Source organism: Alligator mississippiensis, chromosome 4 (assembly GCF_030867095.1).
Source record: "Alligator mississippiensis isolate rAllMis1 chromosome 4, rAllMis1, whole genome shotgun sequence".
NCBI classification, from domain to species: domain Eukaryota; kingdom Metazoa; phylum Chordata; order Crocodylia; family Alligatoridae; genus Alligator; species Alligator mississippiensis.
The window spans coordinates 187,739,823-187,763,585 of NC_081827.1; the positions used below are offsets into that span (position 1 = coordinate 187,739,823).

General features: G+C 43.3%; 2 protein-coding genes across 5 annotated transcripts in view; one reads left to right on the top strand and one right to left on the bottom strand.

The window, feature by feature from the left end:
- ADARB1 (adenosine deaminase RNA specific B1) overlaps nucleotides 1–23,763 on the bottom strand; it is a 209,159-nt gene that overhangs the window by 127,086 nt on the left and 58,310 nt on the right. For 3 of the 4 annotated variants that reach the window (XM_059727190.1, XM_059727191.1, XM_059727193.1), the window contains one exon: nucleotides 13,253–13,289. The exons of the other annotated variant lie outside the window; for it this stretch is intronic. The gene's annotated coding sequence lies outside the window, so the exon portion shown is untranslated. The remainder of the gene's footprint in view (nucleotides 1–13,252; nucleotides 13,290–23,763) is intronic. 4 annotated transcript variants of the gene reach the window in all.
- The window catches only part of LOC132250086 (uncharacterized), a 35,690-nt gene continuing 17,028 nt past the window's right edge, over nucleotides 5,102–23,763 (top strand). The window contains 3 exon segments of the mRNA XM_059726266.1: nucleotides 5,102–8,904; nucleotides 8,906–9,524; nucleotides 20,403–20,693. Of these exon segments, the coding sequence (XP_059582249.1) occupies nucleotides 6,264–8,904; nucleotides 8,906–9,524; nucleotides 20,403–20,693 (3,551 nt within the window). The 5' untranslated portion in view covers nucleotides 5,102–6,263.

Genomic DNA, 23,763 nt, shown 5'->3' on the forward strand with positions numbered 1-23,763 from the left:
GTAAAAGAGAGGGCAAAAGGCAAAACCTGATGATGAGAATGAACTAGAAGGAACTAGGTTAACAGAAGAGCAGCTGATAAATGGGAAGAAGAATGGAAAAAAAAATATCATAGACACCGATGGATTAGTAATCACCAAAAGGGTTGTGTGGACCATGTTAAGGAAGGTGATACAGCCATAAAAAGGCCACTGATTAAAAACTTTATGAATTTTTGTAGTAAGGGGGAAAAGCCAAACAAAGGCAAGGGCTGGTAGAAGGAAAAGATGATGTTAAAACTTGGCAGAAAAAAGTTGTGATATAGACTTAATGTAGATGTAACTGTAGGAAACAATGCTATGTTCTACTTTTGAGACAGTGTGGTTTCCATTTGCATTCTTATGTGAAACATTTTTATTCTATAACAGAATACTACATCAAAAAAGGAGAATTAAAGGTAATGCTCATATGGGAACTTATGCAGCAAAAGAATATCACTGCACTTTTGCCTATGGGGTGATTGGTAAAATCTCCACAGACCAAGAATAATCTTGTATGTCATCTGCATGCTCAGCCATTATCATTTTGCTTCTGTCCATTCCCTTCCAACTAAATTGAAGTAAATTAACAGAAACATTTTTGTTAAAGTAAGCATTTTATTCAAAGATTAAGTGATTTAACTTGAACATTTAACTCCCAGAAAAAACAACTTTCACACACTAATATAAAGAAAAGGACAAGAAGCATGTTTCTTAAAGTATTTCAGCAACAGCTTTTATGTTATTATAGTCCATCAGAAGGCAGGGCAAGGTGGCACCTTAGAGACTAACTGGTTCAAAAGGCATACAATTTCTGTAGGTGATACCCCTACTTCATCAGATGATATGAACAGACTTGCAGAATGCAGGGCCCCCCCCCCCACCCCCCCCCCCCCCCCCCCCCCTGCACCGATGGGGGTACTAACAGAGGGGAATTAAAATATCAAGAGTAAGGGAAAGGGTCACTGTTGAGAGAAGAAAAGGTCTGCTGACTAGGTTAAAAGGATAAAATAAGGCGGTTAATCCACTGAGGGACACAGAGGTTATAAAAGCAAGTCAAGGAAATGGGATAAGAATCCACAGTCTCTACTGAGACCACACCTAAAATCCAGTCTATGGATGATTTATTGTTCTGCAATTTCCCATTCAAGCCTTTTTTTGAAAGTTTTGTTACTTAAGGACAGCTATTTTGAGGTTAGTGACAGAATGCCTAGGTAGGTTGAAGTGTTTTATCACAGGCTTTTGTGTATTTCTGGAACTGACTTCAGTACAGGTATCCAGTCACTTTTTTACATACAGATTTCTCCATCTGTCCAGTGTAGACAGCAAAGGGGCACTGTAAACAAGTGATGGCATGTATGATGCTGTCAGAGAAGACAGTGAATTAACTTATTATTTGATCCTCATCAACACAGACCACATAATCACTGGATCAAATAATAAGTTAATTCACTGTCTTCTCTGACAGCATCATACTGGGGTGGAGGTGACCCCCTGTCCTGGGTAAGATGTAAAACTGCACCCTACCAGGGAAGGGTGGTCTGGTGGGGCTTCTAGTGGTGTGGGAGCCCCTAGGAAATGCCAGGCCAGTTACCTCCCCAGTGAAAGGTGGGTCGGGGCACCTTATAACCCCAGCCCCACAACCCTGGTGGGGTTCTAACAAGCAGAGGGATCCCTGAGGCAGACCTCAGGCTGGAGGAGGGACCTGGGGCCACACCCAAGTGGCAGGGGAAAGCCTGGGGGTGTGAGTGAGACCCGGTGTGAGAGGGGCGATGAGTAGCGAGACCCTGAGTGAGAGGGGCAATGAACAGAGTGGCCCTGTGAGTGTGGGTGAGTGAGGAGGCCCAGTGGGGGCATAGTGGCCTGGCTAGGAGCTAGAAGCAAAATAGGCCTACAGTCATACAATCGCTCAGTCAACACTCAGGTGAGGGTAGCAGGAGACACCCAACAGATTGCGCTGGGGTTGCCCGAGGAGAGCTAAGCCCAAAAGTGAGTTAGGCCGGGTAAGATGAGTGTAGCCCCTGAGAGAGGGCAGCATGAAAGAGGCTGAGTGAGAGCCAGCAGAGTAAATGGGACCCCGGTGAGAGAGGGGTGGCATGTGAGTGGCCCTCTGGGGCTGTAGAAAAGAGCTACAACTGTGTGCCCAGTTTGCTCCAGCCATAGACCAGAGAAGTAACACCAGAGTAACATCTGCAAGGCATAGGGCCCACAAAGAGGAAGTCGGAGTGGGTAGTAGGCCCTTGTCAGCAAGGTGAGTAGTGGGTAGCCTCCCACCTTAGTAACAACTTTCATATTTTTCTATCAAAGCATGGCAGACGAGCAAAGTGGGTAGTTATCCCAGGAGCAGGGCAATCAGCAAAGACCTGATGAGGAGGCTTCCCTATTACACAGGGCTTCCTTCACTTACAACAAAATCCCAAAACCATACTATTTAAATCAACAGAGCCATATTCAGACCCTGCTCCCACCTGCCAGAATACCAACCTCGTGCTAAGAACATCAGACTCCCTCTGCTTGTCAACTGCAGCCCTCAGCTTAAACACCTAGAACACATAACTAATAACTACAAGTTCATCTGCAACATCTGACAAAGTAGACTGTTGCCTGTGAAAGTTGTGACTCTGAACTACTCAGTATCTAATATGCCATGTTGCCCTGCCTTCTGCCTGACTTCAGACTGGGACAGCTAGCCACCTCTCTCTATTTGTGGGAAGTCCATCAGTTCACTTAATTCCAGACTGATTCTCTAAAGTTAAATACTACCATTAAAAATTGTAACAGGCATAATACAATTTTAAGAAATGCTGTAAAACAAATGTTCTGTTGCAATGAGTTTTAAATCTGTGAACAGTGCTATAAAAACATTCATTTATCACTGTAAACAATATAGGCTCCAGAGCATATACTGCTATGAATGCCTCAGAAATATAGCTGTACAATCTAACAGCACCATCTACTGTTACAGACTACACAAACAGCTCTATTTCAACCACAGTGCTCAGGCAAGTGATAAAAGTTTAAAATGCATCTCACCAAAGCTAAAAGCAGACTCCCCACACAAGCATATCTTAATTATTTGTTCAGAAAAAAAAGGAAAAAAGAAAAGTCTAACAGAAGTAGAAAATAAAATGTGAGGTAAAATTACATAAAAATAAAAAAAAGGACAAGTAACCATTCAAAACTTTAGAATTCTGCTTAAAAATTAAATTTAAACAAATTGCAAAATTAAACACTAAGAAATATTAAAGTTAAAAGCTGCACATAACTAATCATGCTCCAGTATGTCTTTTCATTACAACACAGACTTTAATTATATGGTCAAAGAAATTCTACAAGATTCTGCCATATCATTCACCCGATATACTACCAAAACTACATTTTGAAAGTATAGTGCTGATAAAGATGACATTTCAGTCACCTGGCCTGGGTACTCTAGGTTTGTGGTGCTTACTGAGCTAGATGAGTGGTGCAGGGCTGGTCCATGGGTTGAATTCCAGATACAGGTTTGGTCCACAGGCCAGATCCAGCATGCGGCTGGTGCATGGGATCAGTGCGATCCTGCACACTGTATCTCGCTGCAGAGTGCCCCTGCACATCAGATCCAACCCCAACCCATGATGCTCCCCATGTAAGGTTCGACCTAGAAACTACTATGCAAAGCCTAAGCAAAAGTGAATGGTATGTGACGAATGCCCATCTGCAATAAGGAGCAGACAGTCTTAGATAGAGGAAGCTTGAAAACAAAAACAGAATCAGAGGTACTGGAACAAAGAGCTCATTAAAATACTAAAAATCACACCCCTAGGCGGGGAAGATATATGCTAATGAAACATATGTATGTTAATGAGATACATAGCTAAAACACAGGTATAGAGACATGCTCAGTAAAGAACTCCTTGCGTCACTCTTTTATAACCAATTAGCAAACAAGGATGCTTATGAAGATTCAATCTCTTGTGTATAAGGGGCTTAGTATTGCATATCTGCTGTGCTTGTTTTGTGAAATTATTCCGCTTGCACCTTTTATTGCTAGCAATAAATCTTTTTTTATACTTTCACCCCTGGTATCTTTATTGGCCTTTGCATACCGGGCACAAACCCAGACTTGAGCTGGGGCCTAACAGTTTTTGGCGACCCAGATGGGACTGCCATAGATAAGCTTTGCCCGGACTAACTGACGACCAGCTGATCTGCTTTTCCTTATCAAATGTCGGGCGTGCCCCAGGATTTCTTTTCCCGGTGAGACTTTTGTTTCAGGAGGAGCTGGATCGCTGAGGCAGCAGTAGCCTAACAGTGCAATGCCATAGAGCGAAAGTATCAGTAACAGGCACCTGGGTGAGAGGGTAGAAAGGGCATGAGGCCTACCGTCAGTACGTCTGCCTGGGATTATTTCTGTAAGTATTCTGTCTGGCCCAAGTCCAAGACCAGTGATTTTTTTCCCCTGTGAGGACAAGGACTAAGAACAGATCCCTGGATCCCAGGTAAGTCGGACGGTCAGAACCGGGAAGGCAGCCCTGAGATGGGTACTATTAACAGTAAGGTTAGGAAATGTACCCCCCTCTCTTGTGTATTGGGACATTGGGCAGAGTTTGGTGAGGATCCTATGACTAAGAAGAAAGCTAAATTCTTCTGTGAAACTGCGTGGCCACGCTATCAGCTAGATGATAAAGAATATTGGCCTCGAGAGGGAAGTGTTAATTATAATACCATCTTACAATTGATTTTGTTCTGCCGGCAGAATGGTAAATGGGAGGAATTGTTGTATGCGCAAGCGTTTATGTCTCTTTGTAGAGATAAAAAAGTTTTGGAGGAATGTGGATTGGGGGAGGGAGTTGGGATCTGTGAGATGGGTGTGGCTCGACCAACTGCAAATCCTGTCCTGGACTGTCCGGAGCCAGAGGCTCCCCCCCCTCTGCTGCCTTTACCTTATTCTCTTCCTCTTCCCCCTCCTCCTCCTGATTCATCTGATTCCTCGTTGGCATCTGCTCTTCCTGCTTCTTCCCCCCCTGAGGCAGAAGTTGTGAATACTCCCTGACCCAGGGATCTGCAACAGCGCCAACCATGGTCGTCAGGTGCATGGCAATCTCCAGACTCCCCGACTTCTCCTGATATAAGCCCGGGAGGAGGGTGGAGAGTACAGTTAGAAGCAGACTCCGGGGTTAAGGGAAAACATCACAGGGAATCTGATCCTGGCCGTGGGAAGGGAAATGGGGTATTTCCCCTAAGAGAACAAGTGGTACCTGGGCCTCTCGAAGATGACGGTGAGCCAACCTACCGTCGAACCTTTGTGCATGTTCCTTTCAATACCTCAGATTTGTATAATTGGAAGAACAATAACCCCAGCTTGAGAGAGAATCCTGAAAAGGTACAAAACCAGTTTAAAACGATTTTCAAAACCCATAACCCAACTTGGGCAGATGTTCAGTCTCTTTTAGATATCCTGTTGACACCAGAGGAAAGGAGAATGGTAGTGAACAAAGCTCGTGAGTACGTGGAAAAGGAAATTACTGCAGGGAACCTGCAAGGAAATAGAGACAATCATGTCCCCATCCAGGAGCCAGATTGGAAACCAGACCAAGATATGACCTCCATCCGTGCCTATCGAGAATATATCCTCTGAGGATTGAGAGATGCTGTGAAAAAACCTCAAAATCTCAGTAAGGTGTATGAGATTCGACAGGAGACTAATGAGACCCCGAGTGCTTTTTTGGAAAGAATTTACAATACTTTCAGGCAATACACTCATGAGGATCTGGAGGATGCATCGAACGCTCGCATGGTAAATATGATCTTTATAGGTCAGAGTGCACCAGACATTAGAAAGAAATTGCAGAAGGCAGACGGAGCAACAGGTATGCCTATTTCCCAACTAGTAGACATTGCTTACCAAGTATTTACTAACCGAGAAAGTGTTCAGGAAAAGAAACAGGACAAGAAAGAGGAGAGAAAGATGAAAATGCAGGCAGCCCTAGTGGCAGCTGCAATCACGAGAAAACCTAGAGATGAGGGATCCTGGAGACAGCCGCAGAGACGGGGTCCATTAGAGAAAGATCAATGTGCCTTTTGCAAACGAAAAGGACATTGGAAGCGGGAATGCCCTTATCGAAAAGTTGGGGAAGGTGAAAAGAAAAAAAGAGGAGAGCAGTGGATTGTTCGCTTTTGGAAGGGATTCAGATTGAAGGGGACCGGAGGCCCGGGAGGGAAAGATAACCCAGATCCCAGTGTCCCCTGACGAGCCTCTGGTTAAAATGCAACTAGGGGACAGAGATGAATTGGTAGATTTTCTCGTCGATACAGGTGCTGCCCATTCTGTCTTAACTCAAAAACTGAAACCTTTAAGTAAAAAGACTGTGCCAGTGGTAGGGGTTACAGGGAAGGCAGTAACACGACCCTTCCTACAGCCAATGACCTGTAATCTTGGGCAGGCCGAAGTTACCCATCAATTCTTGTACATGCCAGACTGCCCCGTTCCCCTTTTAGGGAGAGACCTCCTCTGTAAACTGCAAGCTACGTTGTCGTTCCAGGATGGGCAAATGTTTTTAACAGTGCCTCCTGAAAAGGGGTGGCATTTACAGGCTTGCCTTCTCGGCCTTCTCCGAGAGGAGAGTACACCGGATATTCCTCAACCCCTGCTCGATGCTGTTGTTCCATGGGTATGGGCAGGTCACCGACCCAGGAAGGCTAAAAATGCTGACCCTGTGAAGATTCAACTTTTGCCAGGGGCCCAGCCTCCATGTGTGAAACAATATCCAATGCGGATGGAAGCCAGGAAAGGACTGAAGCCATTAGTTGAACGGTTCCTGGAGTATGGCCTTCTCCGTGAATGTACATCAGCTTTTAACACACCCATCTTGCCTGTGAAGAAGCCTAAGAGTAATGAATATCGTTTCGTCCAAGACTGGAGAGCTGTAAATAAAGTGGTTGTGAGTATATACCCGGCTGTGCCTAATCCGTACACCTTGCTATCTGCTTTGAACCCAGATCATAACTGGTTTACGGTTATTGATTTAAAAGATGCTTTCTTCTGTGTACCGGTAGAGAGGGGATCTCAGGAAATATTTGCATTTGAATGGGAAGACCCAGATACTAGCATTAAGACTCAGTTGTGCTGGACTGTTTTACCCCAAGGATTTAAAAACAGCCCAACCCTATTCGGCAATGCATTAAGCAAGGATTTACGCAGGCTAAAATTGCCACTGTCCTGTACTCTTTTGCAATATGTGGATGACTTGCTTTTAACAGCCACCACTGAAGCAAGCTGCCTGGAAGGAACAATTTGCCTCCTTAATTTTCTGGGTCAACAAGGATATCGGGTTTCCAGAAATAAAATGCAGCCCATATCCCAGAAAGTAACATACTTAGGATTTGAATTACAGCCTGGTCAGAGAGCCCTGTTGCCTGAAAGAAAAGAAGCTATATGCCGGCTGGCACCCCCAATAACAAAGAAACAACTACGAGGATTTTTAGGTACAGTAGGTTTTTGCAGGATTTGGATTCCAAATTTTGGGGTTATTGTAAAACCTCTATATGAGGCAACACACAGAGATGAAAAGGTACTCGAATGGACTGAAGAGTGTGAGCAAGCATTCTGCCAGTTAAAGCAGGCTCTCATTGAAGCACCCGCCTTAGGACTACCGGACATGAGTAAGCCTTTTTCCCTTTTTGTGCATGACCGAGGTGGGGTAGCCGTGGGAGTCTTAACACAGAAATTGGGTAGCTGGCAACGACCAGTGACATATTTTTCAAAAAAATTAGACTTTGTGTCATGTGGATGGCCTGCTTGTCTCCGGGCTGTTGCTGCTACCTGTCTGCTAATACAAGAAGCTTAAAAATTAACCCTAGGCCATGAAATGATTGTATATGTTCCTCACGCAGTACTTACAGTCTTGGAACAGAAAGGAGGGAACTGGTTAACTCCGGGACGAATGGCTCGATATCAGGCCATCCTCCTAGATAAGCCTGAAATAAAATTGGCCATTTCTCGCAATGTAAATCCAGCAACACTGTTGCCATCTATGGGTGACACACCAGATCTTGTGCATGATTGTTTGCAAACATTGGAAACTGTTTATTCTTCAAGACCAAATTTGAGAGACAGACCTCTTGAAAAAGCTGACCTGGAGTTCTACACTGATGGCAGCTCGAGTATAGAGAATGGAATTCGAAAATCCGGATACACTATCGTGACTACACAGAATGTGATAGAAGCAGGACCTTTAAACCCATCTGTTTCAGCTCAAAAGGCTGAACTCATTGTTATGACTCGGGCTTTGCAATTGGCGGCCAACAAAACTGTCAATATTTATACTGACTCTAAATATGTTTTCCTTGTTTTACATGCTCACGGAGTGCTATGGAGAGAGCGAGGTCTACTTGATTCAAAAGGAACAGGCATTAAGCATAGCAAGCAGATAAAAGCCCTCCTCAAGGCAGTCTGGGAACCAAAAGAGGTAGCGGTAATGCATTGCAAAGCACATCAAAAAAAAAAAAAAAATGATGATCCCTCCACAAAAGGTAATCGATTTGCTGACGCTACAGCAAAGAAAGCAGCTAAAAAACCTCAGACAGACTTGCTGCCCGAAGTAAGTAATCTGTTACCTCTCCTCCCAGACTTATACCAGCCTGTGACACCACAGTACAGGGAAAGAAACAAACAATTGATAAGAGAGCTTCAAGCAAAGAAGGGGGAGCACGGGTGGCTAGTAGCAAAGGATGGCCGCATTATCATCCCAGCTGCCTGGGTTCATATGGTAGTGAAGAGAGCTCATCATGGCACCCACTATGGACCCAGGGCCTTGATAAGGTGGATCAGTCACTATGTAACTGGAGTGGGATTAAGAGAGGCTGCCATGAAGGTATCAGAGACATGTGAGGTCTGCCAGAGAAAATAACCCAAAAGGAGGGAGAAAAGAAACTTCAGGACATCAGAGAATAGGCAATGGGCCAGGAGAAGAATGGCAGGTGGATTTTACTGAGTTACCCCGGCAACAGGGGATGAGATATCTCCTTGTCTTTGTGGACACTTTCTCTAATTGGGTTGAGTGCTTCCCATGTCGGACTGCCCAAGCCCGAGAGGTGGTCAAGGCACTCCTACGAGAAATCATACCTCGCTTCGGACTTCCAAAAGGAATAGGGTCAGACAATGGCCCACATTTCATTGCACAAATTACTCAGAAGGTTTCTGAGTTCCTGGGAATCAGCTGGCATTTACACACCCCTTGGAGACCCCAGTCCAGTGGAAAGGTGGAACGTATGAATCAGACCTTAAAAAGACACCTTGCAAAGATTTGCCAAGAAGCTCAACTCAAATGGCCAGAGGCCCTACCCTTGGCCCTGTTACGAGTAAGGGTCGCACCACATTCTAAATTGGGATTAAGCCCATTTGAGATAATGTATGGTAAGCCTTACCCTCTGAGTCTGCCCATGGGTACTGAACAACAGTTACATGTTTTAGGAGAGGGAATGATTAGAGAATATGTATGGTCTTTGGTTTCTGTTTTGTCTTCCATCCATTAGCAGGTACGGGACGTGCTGCAGACACAGAACCAGTCTCCTGCCCCGGAAAAATCGATTATTACCTGGGAGTTACACTCTTGTGAAAGATTGGAACGAGGAACCACTTCGAGCCAGATGGAAGGGCCCATATAGAGTACTTTTAACGACCCCGACGGCAGCAAAGCTCGAAGGAATCAAGACTTGGATACATTCCAGTCACCTAAAGCCGGTGGCTGAACCAGAACAAGAAGAAACTCCTGCAAACTCCGGGACCGGAGGCAGAGAACAGTGGAAGGTGGAGCCAATAAGGGACTTAAAATTCCTATTCAAAAGAAAGGAACTTTGAATAATTTGTCAATCTTTGATCAAGTTTTACAAGCCTTATTATGAAACTTTTCAAGGTTTTAGTGTGGGGCACCCTGATCTGTCCACTCCTACTTATAGGAGGGGAAAATCTTTTACCACAAGAATTTGACCCTCAGGAAAATGTCTGGATTTATCTGGCCCGGGAAATATTAAATAGAACAGACTTCTGCTTAGCAGGAGGGATCAATGCTCATCTGGTTTTTACCTCATGTTTAATTGCAGTACCTACCCCTTTGAAAATTTTACAGAATTATACTATGCTGAAAGATGTAGAGAAGGAAAATACATATCAGGATATATATAAGTGGGGGACTATTGTAAAAGAGAAAAGCAGAGACATGTTTTCTGTACGGGTTCAGGCAACAGCTAATGCTTCTGAATGTTTCTTAAGAGTGAATTGTACCAATAATTGCTTTGAATTGAACCAAGGTAGAAAAATCTTCTGTAATAAGACCAGTCAAATATCCTATGTATACACACATACCATCCTTCCTCAAGGATGGTTTCTGGCCTGCGGGAGAATGATATATTCATACCTTCCAGCAAACGCTACTGGGGGACCATGCACCATTGCCCGGGTAACTGCAGCTCTTCCAAGGAAATCTGACCTAATGCACACTGAACAAACCCCTCTTGGTGGGAGGTTTAAATGAGCATACACTACTCTCACTGCTGATTGTGACGAGAATGATTCCCCTGGACTATTATCTAAGGCAGAATACATAGCATTAGCTGCATCTATGGTGGGGGTTCCGGGTCTTGCTGTAAGTAATAGAAGAAATCTTAATGCAGTGGTCTGTGTTTTAGCAAAAGGACTAAATGCTACATCTCGAGCGCTCTCAGCCTTGAATGCTGAACAAAAACAACTAAGGGACGCTGTCTTAGAGAATAGAGCCGCTATTGATTATCTCTTGTTGCGACACAATCTGGGGTGTGAAACCTTAAAAGGAATGTGCTGCTTCAACCTCACTGATAATTCTGTGCTAATTGAAGACAAAATTGGTGCCTTACAACGATTGACACAGACGTTGAAAGAATCATCTGGCTTAGACTTTTCCTGGTTAACTTCCTGGCTTCCCAATTTTGGATGGTTGAAATAGTTATTTTGTATGGTTGTTCTGTTTTGTTTTATAGGGATTATGGTTTGTTTCTGTATCCAATGTATACCGGTTTGTATTGCATCTATCTTCAGGCCTAAGGTAAATCAAATGATTTTGCAAACAAAGAAAGCTGAGAATACTAGATTTGTGTTAAGTCAAATTGAATGGAGCAATCATAATTAATAATAGTTATGAATGCTCCAGAGGAGGGAAATGTAAGGTTCGACCTAGAAACTACTATGCAAAGCCTAAGCAAAAGTGAATGTTATGTGACGAATGCCCATCTGCAATGATAAGGAGCAGACAGTCTTAGATAGAGGAAGCTTGAAAACAAAAACAGAATCAGAGGTACTGGAACAAAGAGGTCATTAAACTACTAAAAATCACACCCCTAGGCAGGGAAGATATATGCTAATGAAACATATATGTATGTTAATGAGATACATAGCTAAAACACAGGTATAGAGACATGCTCAGTAAAGAATTCCTTGCGTCACTCCTTTATAACCAATTAGCAAACAAGGATGCTTATGAAGATTCAATCTCTTGTATATATAAGGGGCTTAGTATTGCATATCTGCTGTGCTTGTTTTGTGAAATTATTCCGCTTGCACCTTTTATTGCTAGCAATAAATCTTTTTTATACTTTCACCCCTGGTATCTTTATTGGCCTTTGCATACCGGGCACAAACCCAGACTTGAGCTGGGGCCTAACACCCACAGATGCAGCAATTTGGCAGGGGTGCGGGGGAGAGGAGGCAGCATTAATTGCCACAGCTCTGGGAGCCATAGCTTAAGTATCATTACTCTAGGTCTTTAGGTATGTCATGCCCACATTTACATAGGACTTTGAAAAACAGATATAATTCCTAAACCTTGCTAAGTAAGCAAAGTATGCTATATATTACATTGGAATAATATCTGTTTAAGAAGTCTGAAAGTTATAGGTTTGCTAATGAAAGAATAGTTAAGAAAACAGAATGTGGGGCAGGGGTTATTATTATTATTGAAAAATACTTTTCTATTTTTCCATACCAGAAGGTGTAGTGAGGTTTGGCTCAAATAGCATCGGTGTAAAGATTCACCTTCAAGTACAGGTCAAACACAGGAAATTACAGCCTGAAAGGTGAACATTTAAACTACCTAATTACCATCAAGCAAGAAGTTAAAATGTGGGTTTGTTTTTAATATTACTACAGCAAATATATGAGTACCTAATACTGATTCTGAATGGGATGCAGCAAAAAACTTTTAGAGGTGCTACAGGGTGCTATGCACTTTTTGCACTTCTAAGTGTACATGATTCACAAGATAAGCCCAGAGAGTTCAAATAGGAATCAATAGTGTCAAAAACACTGTGGTCTGTTATGGTCCGAGTCATCTGGCACAGAAGAATTGCTCTATTATTTTTCCATAATCAAGAAACAAGCAAAAGGTAAGAACTAGAATTTTCTGAGGGGGACCTTGAGCCTAAAAAGGTTGAGAACCACTGAGTTAACTACCATGTTTATTTTATTTTAAGAGAGCTGCAGGATAAGGCCTCTGATTTACAGACAACACACAAGTTGCATGTTATTTGACAGGTTGATAACTAAATCATCAACCAATTAATTAACATCACACATAGTGGTAAATATTGCTTCATATACTGTGTCAGCTAGGGCCCACTCTTCCAAGCTTCTCACATAAATGATGCCATTTTAGTTTGTATGAATAAAAACTTAAGGGATCAACATCAGATGAGCTAGTTAGGCGTTTTGTTTTTTTTGGGGGGGGCAGTGTTCCTTAAATGTATTATTTCACCTGATAAAGATATATTTAAAAGAAGCATGATCCTTAAATTCTAGTCTGCTCCGATTCAGTATTTTATTGTACTGAAACATGTGTCACAAACAATAAATATACTCTAATTCCTGAATGACTTTTACGAACTTTTAAATGTTTACCTTTAAAAAATGAAAAAAAAATCTATTTCTAAGAGGAAGTCTGTTTGTATACATCCAGATCTTTTTTCAACTAGATAAAACCAGTGGAAACTAGCTACTTGATTTTTTTTTTCCATTGGCTCTGTGGCATAATGGCTAACACACTGAACTTCTAGTTTTGAATGGCTTCTCCTCACACTTGTGGGTTCAAATCCTACCAGAGTCCCCATGATCCTAAAAACTTAACTGTATATGAATTAGAAACCTACAATGTCTCATTATAGTATTTCTCTTGTAAATATGTAAATTTTGTACAAATCAAGGTAATTACATTGGTCAGTGACTGCTTACCTTATCAATTCTTAGAAGCACACTCTGGTCCTGCAACCTATAAAAAAAACAAAAACACCAGGCTTAGATTATTCCAAGAAAAACATACTACATTTAGCAAATGAGAACTTTTATCCAAACTCCTGCTTTTCTGAAAAACTAACCCATAATAACTAAATTGAATGTGGCTACTTACAATTTATAGCAGCAGGTGTGGAAACTGGCTACAAGCCTTCATTTATTACAGTCCCTACAGGACAAAGAGGGGTAACCAGAGCCTACTTCTATGTAACTATGTAGGGAAAGGGCAAGGAGCACCAGTGGCTGAAACTAGAGGTACACTGATACATCAGTCCCATATCGGATCAGCACTGATATAAGGAAAATTGACTGCATCGGCAATCAACTTTTTTGGTTGATGTGGACAATAAAAGCCACGTGTATGCACGCAGCCGCAGCACAGTATGCAGGTGGCCAGGAGCACAGCTCAGCAGTATGGAGGGCAGCTGGGTTTGGTTGGTAAGTCTGTTGTGAGGGAAGGGGGGAGGGAGGCAGATTGAGGCCCCTGAGGCGAAGGAGGGAGTGGGGCTAGCACAGGCACTGCCCAGCCGGGGCAGGGCACAGGGCATGAGAAGCATGTGCCTCCGTATCTGTGTGGGGCAAGGGCAGCCACCACTGCAAGCTATAGCAGGGCAGCACCGGGCTCTTCCGGGGGGGGGGGGGGCTGCACTTGGGGCGGGTGGCGGCAGCGCTGGGAGGGGGGTTGGGGGCAGCTACAGTGAATTCTGTGGTGGCTTCAGCCTGTCCCATAGCTCCCCTCCCAGCGCCACTGCTGCCCGCCCCAAATGCAGCCTGGCCCAGCCCCCTGCCAGGAACAGCTATGCACCACCCTGGGCACAGCCTGCAATGGCAGCTGACCCTCACCCTGTGCACAGATCTGGGGGCAATGTTCCCCATGCTCTCCTGGGGTACATGCAGTAGCAGGAGTCATTTCCCCCCTCCCCCCACGCCCTCTGGACAAGGTGCTCACAGCTCTATTCCATGCTCTGCCCTGTCTCTGCAGCGTCTGCCCCTGCCCCAGCCCCACTCCCTCCCTTATAGCAGGGACCTTGATCTGCGCCCCCATGCCCCTTCCCTGTCCCCCCCCCCCCCAAACAGACTTACCAGCCAGACACGGCTCTCCAAGCTGCTCAGCTGCATATCGGCCAATATGACTCATTAGCATTTGGCCATTGATATCAGCCCAAAAAATCTCTATTGGTGCACCCTTGGCTGAAACCAATTGAATTTGGAAAATTCCCAGTTGCTGAATGATGCTGTGGTAACTTCTGTCAGCTGGCAGATTAGAGCAACTGCTAAGGCTGCTCTAACCTGTGCCTTGGGCCAGGCAGAAGCAGACAGAACTATAACCAGCTACTCAACAGAACCAAACTCTCAACCCTGACTGAACTTAACAGACAGACGCATCAGAGAATCAAGATAACAACCCTCCCTTGTATTTATCTAATATAAAACCCCTAGAAACATCAGACCTATAGTCCTGTCACCCATGAAAAAAATGACTAGTGTTTCAACACCCAAATCTTTTGTATACAGTGACTGCTTAGACAAGAATCACACAAGCTCTTTCCAAAGTAATGGTTTTGGCTGGACAGCTGTACAATCAGTAATCATTCAGAAGGTAGGTATTTCTGCAGAAGTACCAGACTGAACAAACAGCCAAGTCAGAGCAATCTGGATAAATGGTGTTCACATGAAGGGGTTCAGTTTGTTTTAGCTTTAACAGACTAGTAATAGTCTACCCTGGGCAAATGTGAACTGCATGTTAAAAGCACTGCCTAAGAATGCTCCACCAGTTGTTCACCTACATACCAATATGACTACCATGTCCAGATTCCTGTTTCTCTCTAACTCTACCATCTAATGTACTTTTTAAAAACATTTTCCTAATAATGCTTTTATCTCTAATGTTATTTTTGCCCATAAGAGGGCACTGCTTCTCAAAAGTAGCTTACTGAAAGTGAAATAAGCCTGAATAGTAAACTTGGTAAGATATGAAAAACATCACCTCTCTAGAATTCATTAGGTCTAAAATCTTCTAGCTAAATCTGATGTGATATTTCTAAATCTCACTAAAGACTTTAAAAAATACTTAATCAACTCAGTGGTCTTTATTCCCCAAAAATATTTTTATTGTTCTGACACTTCAATGTTTGTATCCTCCTACAATGCAGAAAAACAGAAAGGAGAAAGAATATTTTTTAAAAGTTTGCTTGAGGTTGGTCTCAGGAAGCGCCATGGAGACGAGACTCAAACCAACATCCAGTGAAGTCAAAAGTTTCCCATTTACTTTAATGGGCACATGATAAGCAAAGTATCTTGTTCCTCATCATCACCTTCCCACATTAGATCTCCTACTGCAATGAAAGCCTCATTTGATTTTGTAGAATTAGATTTGATTCTTTGCCTTTGATTCCATGGAAACATTGAATCCTAGACGCAAACACTTTATTAGAGCCCTTGTGTCTAAACAAACATTTCTCTTTTGACAATTTCCATTCTCCATTAATAGTACTTAATCTTAATCTCGTTTAACACCTCATCACCGCACAATGCACGTGACCTTTAAAGATTATTTTATTTAGTAATGATAGGAGTAAACAGGATGACTATTTAAAAGCGTGTTCCATATTCTCATCGGTTTAACTCATTGCAGAAATTTGATCCCAATGGAACCAACAACTTACATTAGACAAGAATCTGATCTTAAGTGTAACAAATTTGTAGTTTATATGTCAAAGCTACTCCTCACTGGATCAAAATCAGGGAACAGGCACTTCACATATGGAACTGTTGAAATGTTTTATTCCAATTTTTTGCAAACCCTTTGTGCCAGATTATGACAATTTATATGTGCTCTCCCTCCCCATCACAAAAATCAAGAGTCATCCATAGATAATTTGCAGTCAGAGTACACATCAGAAAGTAATATCAGCAAAAAGCTAAATATCTTATTAGAAAGGAAGATGATGATGGATGATGATTGCTTTAAACTCATTTATACTAGAGTTAATCAGCTCAGTCAGAAGTCCCTTTTGAACTAATGCCGCCCCCATAATCTTTGCAGTTTTAAATCATGTATACGTTCCTCTCAAGTGTTTTATATTGCAGACAATCATTATAGTACAAGGACATCAATTAAAGTGTTTTAGAATAAAACATGGACAACCAGAAGTTACTAAACCTCTTTTGCCTGCCTCTTTACAGCTCTTTGCAACTATAATAAACCAATTTCATCGAGCAAACAATTGAAAAATTCACTGTTTGCTTGTCAAAGCAGGGTTAGTAAGATTTTGTTGAGAGGTGCTGAAGCAGGCTACATCATCAGGGTATACAGTATAACCATAAAGCTATTCTTCACATAAACAATAAGGAAACAGCAACTTTTAACAACTGAACAGATTTACAAGAGACTAGCAGAAGGCATATCCCTAATCCCAAGGCCAGGGGTCAGCAACCTACTGCCCACTAACCAGATCTGACCCACAAAGATCCAATCCAGGTAGCTGCCCCACCTGGCACTGTGGGCTATGCCAGTGCCACACCATGCTGCCCCACCCCTTTGGGCAGGTGCATGCAGCAAAAACTAAGGGAAGAAGAAGGAGCCCTAAGACCCCAAGTTCTACTGCAACCAGAGCAATAGGAGCAGTGGCAGCCAGACAGAAGCTTGGGGGGCTGCAGGTTAACCACTTGCAGGTCGCATGCAGCCCACAGGCCACCAGTTGGAAAGCCCTGACATGGAAGAAGATAACTCATGTCCCCTCTCCTCCCTACCCTAGTCATCATTCTACACCAGAGACCTTACCTTCTTGATACTGGCTGGGGTCCCCAGAATGCTTACCTTACTAGAACTGCCAAGAGAGAACGATGACAAGGTTTACATTATCATCAAAAAAGGACTGACCATATTCCTCGACAAGGTAGAGTAACAATTTATCTTCATGGGAAAGTTTGCCAGCCTAACAAAAGTGGTATAAATTATACCACTATAGTTATACTAGTAAAACTCCCTACACAGACTCTTCTTACAGAGTAATAGTGCCTTTTTCTGGATTTTATGTTGCTTTCAAAACAAGACCAAACTAGAAAAGATCTCTCATGCTGGAATAAAGTGAACATGCAGACAATAACTGTTGATGCAAATTTTGGAGTCTAATTATAACTCTAAATCACATTGTGCAATCACAATGCTCATTTAATTTTGATGGAGCTTCTGGCCTATACATGGAAAATAGCAAGAAAAAGTTGAGTCCCACCCTTACCTGGCTATTTCTTGATTTTAGAGAACATTCGTTGATTTTTAAGTTTTAAGCTAAGAGTCCATCAACATTAAAAAAAAAAAACCACCAAAAGAAAATATTGTCAGCACTCTAAACATAGAACTCAGACAACCTTGGTTAAAACACTACGATCAAGGCCATCACCTCACCTCAGAATATGTCATTTAAAAAAAGAACCAAAAAAATCTCCAAACAAAATCTGTGAACTTGTTTTACAAGCAAAATGTAGATAGAAATAGAATAAAATATTGTAATACATATAAATACAAGCTGTAAAACAGAGCAACCACTTGAGGGCACTGAAGAAATAGCAGAAATTTGCCAATCACAGGTAATTTCAATATAATAGCAATATGACTTAGAAAGGGAATTTAAAAAAAAAAAAAATCAAGGGAATTATGAAATATGACTACTGTATATAGATATTTTGCTTCCATGTTCTATGTCGAGGCAAGTATGAAGAGCACACAAATGTTACATTTCTAATTTCTTAAACACTACCTTATCAAAACAGGTCTCATATTTTTACTGCTTCTCAAAAGGTTTTGAAATCAAAGCTATTATATAAATATATTTTGTTTTCTTAAATGGTGCATCATATATTGTTTTAAAATTAATTAGCCACCCTGCTTCATTAACTTGAAAAAACAACATGCATTACAAATGATGATACTAACACAGGACCTTTTTTCAGAACAAACAAAATACCTCAGATACTTGCACAGACATAAGGGAATTGCTTCATATATCATCAAACTGTAGCCAGTTGATATCAAATCCTATAACCATTTAACATATGAACAGTATAATACATATTAACATATTAATCCTATAACCATTTAATGTATTAACACAGTTCTTGTTAGCATATGCACATTTTTTTCCCTTGAGAGTACGTTCTCCCTATTTTACATTCTTCTTATAAACACAAAAGTTGGAATTCAGCCTGGTCATGGAATATGGTAATCCTACTCTTGCAAAAGGAGACTTTTCAGTGACTACAAATGGCCTGGGCCTCTGTTTCACAATAAGACTGATCCTTCTGCTGTACAATACACTTGATCATTTATGAAGTACTGGTTTAATACTTTGAAGAATGTTCACTCTGCAGAAAACCATCCTTACTTTCTACAGCTAACAGATTTTATTTAAAGGTCTCCTATTTAAGTACTAATTGGCTCAACACTTAAAAGAAAAAAAATCTGGTGACAACTCAAAAAGCTTTCTCTCTATTTAATAGCCATATCTGATCATATACAGCTATGGTTAAATTATAAGTGATATTGGGTGAAGACGACAACATTAGATAAGCCTGAGCTTTTCAGAAGTGTAAGACAACTGCAATAGCTCATCTGCATTTCTGAAAAGACTATTTTTCTGCCCCCTTCAAATAAACAGTGATACACCATATTTACCTGAATCTAAGCAATGTTTATTCCCCACATCCAACCTGGGGGGAAAATACTCTCATCTTAGATTTTAGAACAAGGTGGGAGAAAGAGGGAAAAGAGTGCAGAGAGTGATGGCAGATCCAACTCCAACCCTGAGCTCAGGGTTGAAACTATAGCTGCAGCCAGTGTCCATGCCCCCACCTACATCCTCTGCTCCCCACAACCACTCCCTGCCCCTATGCTGCAGCTTACGTTTCCCTTGCAGTTCTGGCTGGGGCCCTCCTCCAGGGGCAGGGAATATGCAGCACATGCTGCCTTTGGTCATGCAGCAGCAGCATCAGCTCTGGCCAGGGCTAAAGCTGCTATTCCTGCTACATGGCCAGGCTGGGGCCAGAGACAGCACGTCCTGTGGGCTCCTTGCCCCTGGCCAAAGCAGGGAACCAAAGCTGCAAGGGTTCTGTAAGTGGTAGCAGGACAGGCAGCAGGGAGCAGGGGATGTAGGCACTATGGGGAAGGGCAGGAGTCACAGGAGACTAAGCAGGGAAGGCAGGTACTGGAGGAGAAGGCGAGAGGGGTACAAGGGATAAAGACACCACAGGGCCAAGCGTAAGGAACGAAGGTACCTGGGAAACAGGTAAGTAGAAGGCAAGTGGTAGGGAGAACAGGCAGCAAGGGGTAGGCCTCTTCACTCCCCTGCCACCTACCCCACTCTGTTTTGTGGCTGTTATACATCACTGAGTGCTTGACTTCAATTGAATATGTACATTTTTTATACATTAGTGTAAATACATTACCACCCCTCTGATATCCTCACAAATGATTTCTCAGTCTAACAGGATGAATTCCAGTTTATGAACTGTTTAGCTTGCACCCTTGAGAGGATCCCAGGGTACTGTGGCACCCTGGCTGAGAATCGCTGCCTTAAGCTCTCAGACAGTAATTTATGAAATCTGAAAAAACTGCTTGCCCCAACAGATGATTTCTGTGTAGCTTCAGAAACAACTACTGACCATGTTCTGGAAAGCCCAGGTTTTGTGAGTCATCTACTCAACTTAGTCTGCTCTGTTTTTTGCACATATACAGAAACACAGGATTCAAATAAAAACCTGAGGCTCCACCTTTTGCTTCTCTTTCTCTTTATTAGGCTTAATGACTGAAAAATTAGCCTGTGCATTAACAACAGCCTTTCAAGTTTCCTCAGAATCTTTGGTTTCTATCTGGTCAAGTGGAATACATCTTATCGAACAGGGGGGCCAACCTGCCTCACAGGTGCCTCAAGCAGCTGCTGTGTCTAATGCACGAGCCCAAAAAATCTTTTTGATATAATGGCCACACGGTAAATAACTGAGGAAGAAAGAGCTGTATGGTAAGGAATATTAACCAGTGGTTAAAAAGTTTTTCCATTACTTGACTTGAAACAAAAGTTTCACTTCAAATTAGTTATAGTAACACCCCCTTTGAGAACTGGCATCAAGCCTTCATCAACACCCAGGCTTGCAAGTGGGAGAAGTATACCCTGCTAGCCGACATCCTGAGGGGCCGCAGCTGCAACGTGATGGTCAACACGCTCATCATGGGAATGCTCAGAGTTTGGGACCCCAGAAACAAGAGCGTCCTGCATGCCTGCCGCATCTCCTGCTGCTACGCCAAGCTGATGCGCTGCCTCATGGTGTCCAACACGATCCGCTGGTCCCGTGACATCTACATGGAGCACATCATGGGCCGCCGCCAGTACACCGGCCCCACCAGACCGACCACCACCGGACTGGACCGGACCGGACCCAGAGCGGACCGCCTGAACCCCCCTCTGCACCTGATGGACTTCACTTTGAGAGGAATCTTCAGCAACGGACCACACCACTCCACCCGAAGAGGACCCCCGCAATGAGACTCTATATGGACTGAGAAACTTTCATTGATGTATTTTCTCCACCACTGTGGACCATTGTACGGACTTCTGTGCATCTATTTTCTTTCTCTCTCAGCATCGTGAACTCCCTCCCTCCCCTTCCCCCAACCCCAGGCTTAGTTAGCTAACACTGTATTTTCTGTAACCTAGTTGCATTCTCCTCCTCACCCCCATCCCTCTTATGTTAGTCCCTCACTCAGGCTATCTGTAGTTCCCCACTGGCTTTGTCATCTTTTTGGATCCACAATCCTAAACATCTAACAATAAAATTCAATCTCTTCTGGCTCTGTCACTGTACCTTTCCTGGTGAGTTGGAGCAAACCAACCCCCACAGATGGACAGGAAGAAAAGGAAGCTAGAGAGAAAGAAGTATTACTTAATAAGGGGTGTTTAGTTTTTGATCATCTACACCACGGCTAGGGACAGACATTCAAAAAGCCAGAGCCTGAATTGATTCAACCTTTGCAGGTTAGTCTAAGCTGCCTAGGTTGAACTGGTTTGTAACAGGACATACATTCGCTCTGGACTGAGGAACTGTGAGCACATGCCTGCAGTTGCTCAGACCAGGCACTGGAGGGCACTAGAGTGCCCTCAGCTGCAAGGAAGTGTGCTGGGGGGGCATGGCCAGTCCACGCTGAACTGGCCAGAGGGGAGTTTAATTCCCCTCTCCCTGTGCCACTGGCAGGGACATAAGCCAGGTCTGCCAGGCACTCACCCCTCACTGCCAGGGCACCATGGCCCCTGAAGCAGAGGGGGACAGGGAGGAGAGTTAGTCTCCCCCCTCTATCCCCACTGGCAGCCAGGTCTGCCCGCCACTGCTGCCACGCTCGTTCCCTGCAGCAGACTAAGCCCCCTTCTGTCCCCTCCGCCAGATGCTGGAGGGAGGGGGAATAACCCCATCCCTGCCCCTCCCCCACAAAGGGGCCCTGCCCGCCAGTGTCTGGCCATACCCCTGCCCAGCAGCTGCAGTGGGAGGGGGCAGGGCCTTTGATGGGAGCAGCAGCCCCTATCATAATATCAGGGAGTGCGAGCCCCTTCCCAGTGGGAGCACTGCACTTCAGGGCTGACAGAGCTGAGGCAGGCTGCGCTCAGCAGCGCCGGGGTCTGGAGAGGGCCAGAGCTCTCCCAGCCCCCACCAGTGCAGCTGCACTCTGCAGCAGCTTCCCTCAATCACAATGAGGCTCTCCGTCAGGAAGGGGCTTGCACAGGGTGACACATAGGGGGTGCACAGGTGTACACCCCCTGAGAGTGCCGGTGCACCCCAAGCACCAGCTGGGGAGTGGGGGACCTGGTGGGAGTGGGGACAGGACCAGACACCACCTGCAGGGCCTCTGGAAGGGGGATCTGGGGTCTGCCATCAAAGGCCCTGCCCCCTCCCACTGAACAACACTGAGCTGTGGAGTCACCATGGTTTATTGACTTTCCATGTTGACTCTTGTGGGGTCTAGCCAAATGAACTATGGTAATTCATGAGCCTTTTGGCTTTGGACTAATAGCATGCTTAGGTTGTACTATACTGTACTGTACAAGTAGATATAAAGGTGCTGCTTACATGTGTGTTTATGGAGTACCTGTGCTAAAACTTGTAGCTGTTTCTAAAAAGGTAAGATGCATCAATTCTGGATGAACTAAGCGCATGGGTGCTGCCTACATATGTTTAATTAAGGTTATGTTTTCAGATCTGTTCCTCCACGTGCTCCGGGAGACCAGGGTCTGGGGCTGCCAGGGGGAAAAGCTGGAGAGAAGCAGAAAGCAAAGGGGCTACCTGACCCCCAGACTTATTTTCCTTGCTCTAGCAGTGGGAAGAGGATAAATGCAATGCAAACCTCTAATAATTAAATTTTATATCTGGAAAACTATAACAAATGTACATGTTTTCCATATATAGATCCTAATTATTAAGGAATCATTTTATATTCAAGTAAATATGGTAATCCTTCTCACCCATCTCAACTGCTGTCAGTGCTGTACTATTAGTAGCCCAGAAACTTAGTCCCATCAATTTACCTTCACAGCTAATATTAGAGGCAGGCATCTGGGTCAACAACATAAAGAGCCTTAATGAGGTGCAGACAAATGAGCAGAGTCTGAACAACAAGGTCTCACTAATAAAGTAACGAGCATTAATGAAGTGTGAAAATCCAAGATTAGACTATTCCTGCACAAATTAACAAGCATGCTTAAACTGGCTCAAGTGGTTCTCTTAATATTGAAATCTAAGGGATTTGACAAATCACTAGTATTATCTTCAGGATTAAAAATGGCTACCCATCTTACCTGCTGGCAGCTTACGGCCTCTATACTGTCCTGCATTTAGCAACTTTCCTAGGACCACAAAGCAACCTAAGGCTTAGACAGGGACAAAATTCAGTTAATGGCTTAATCTAAAAACCACTCTTCACTTACATTTTCCTGTCTCATTCACTAGCCATTATCTAGCTTCTGCAGAAAATGATGTAATCTTAATATTTTTAAATATATTGCAAACAACGAATTAATATTCTTTAAATAAGAAAATGTCAAGGTCATTCACTAATCATAAAAAACCTCTTCACTTGGATTAGTTAGCAGGGTTTTGAATCCAAGACCATTAACAATGTACCCAAGATTTTCAACACTTGAGCAAAAGGATAAACTGACAGTAACACTAGGTAGCAACAAAGGAAAAAACACACTGAGATACTGCAGTGAATGGAACCACTTCATGCAGAATAGCAAAGCACACAAGTTACGGTTGTATATTTTCAGAGGCAGTGGGGAAAAGTGGCTGGTTTGTTTACCTGTCACATTAGAGATGTGTGTTCTATGCCCAACTAGGAAAGAACTGATTTCACAAATTGTCTTTTGCTCCTTTGTTCTGTAAAATGGAGGGAAATGTGGACACAATTATTT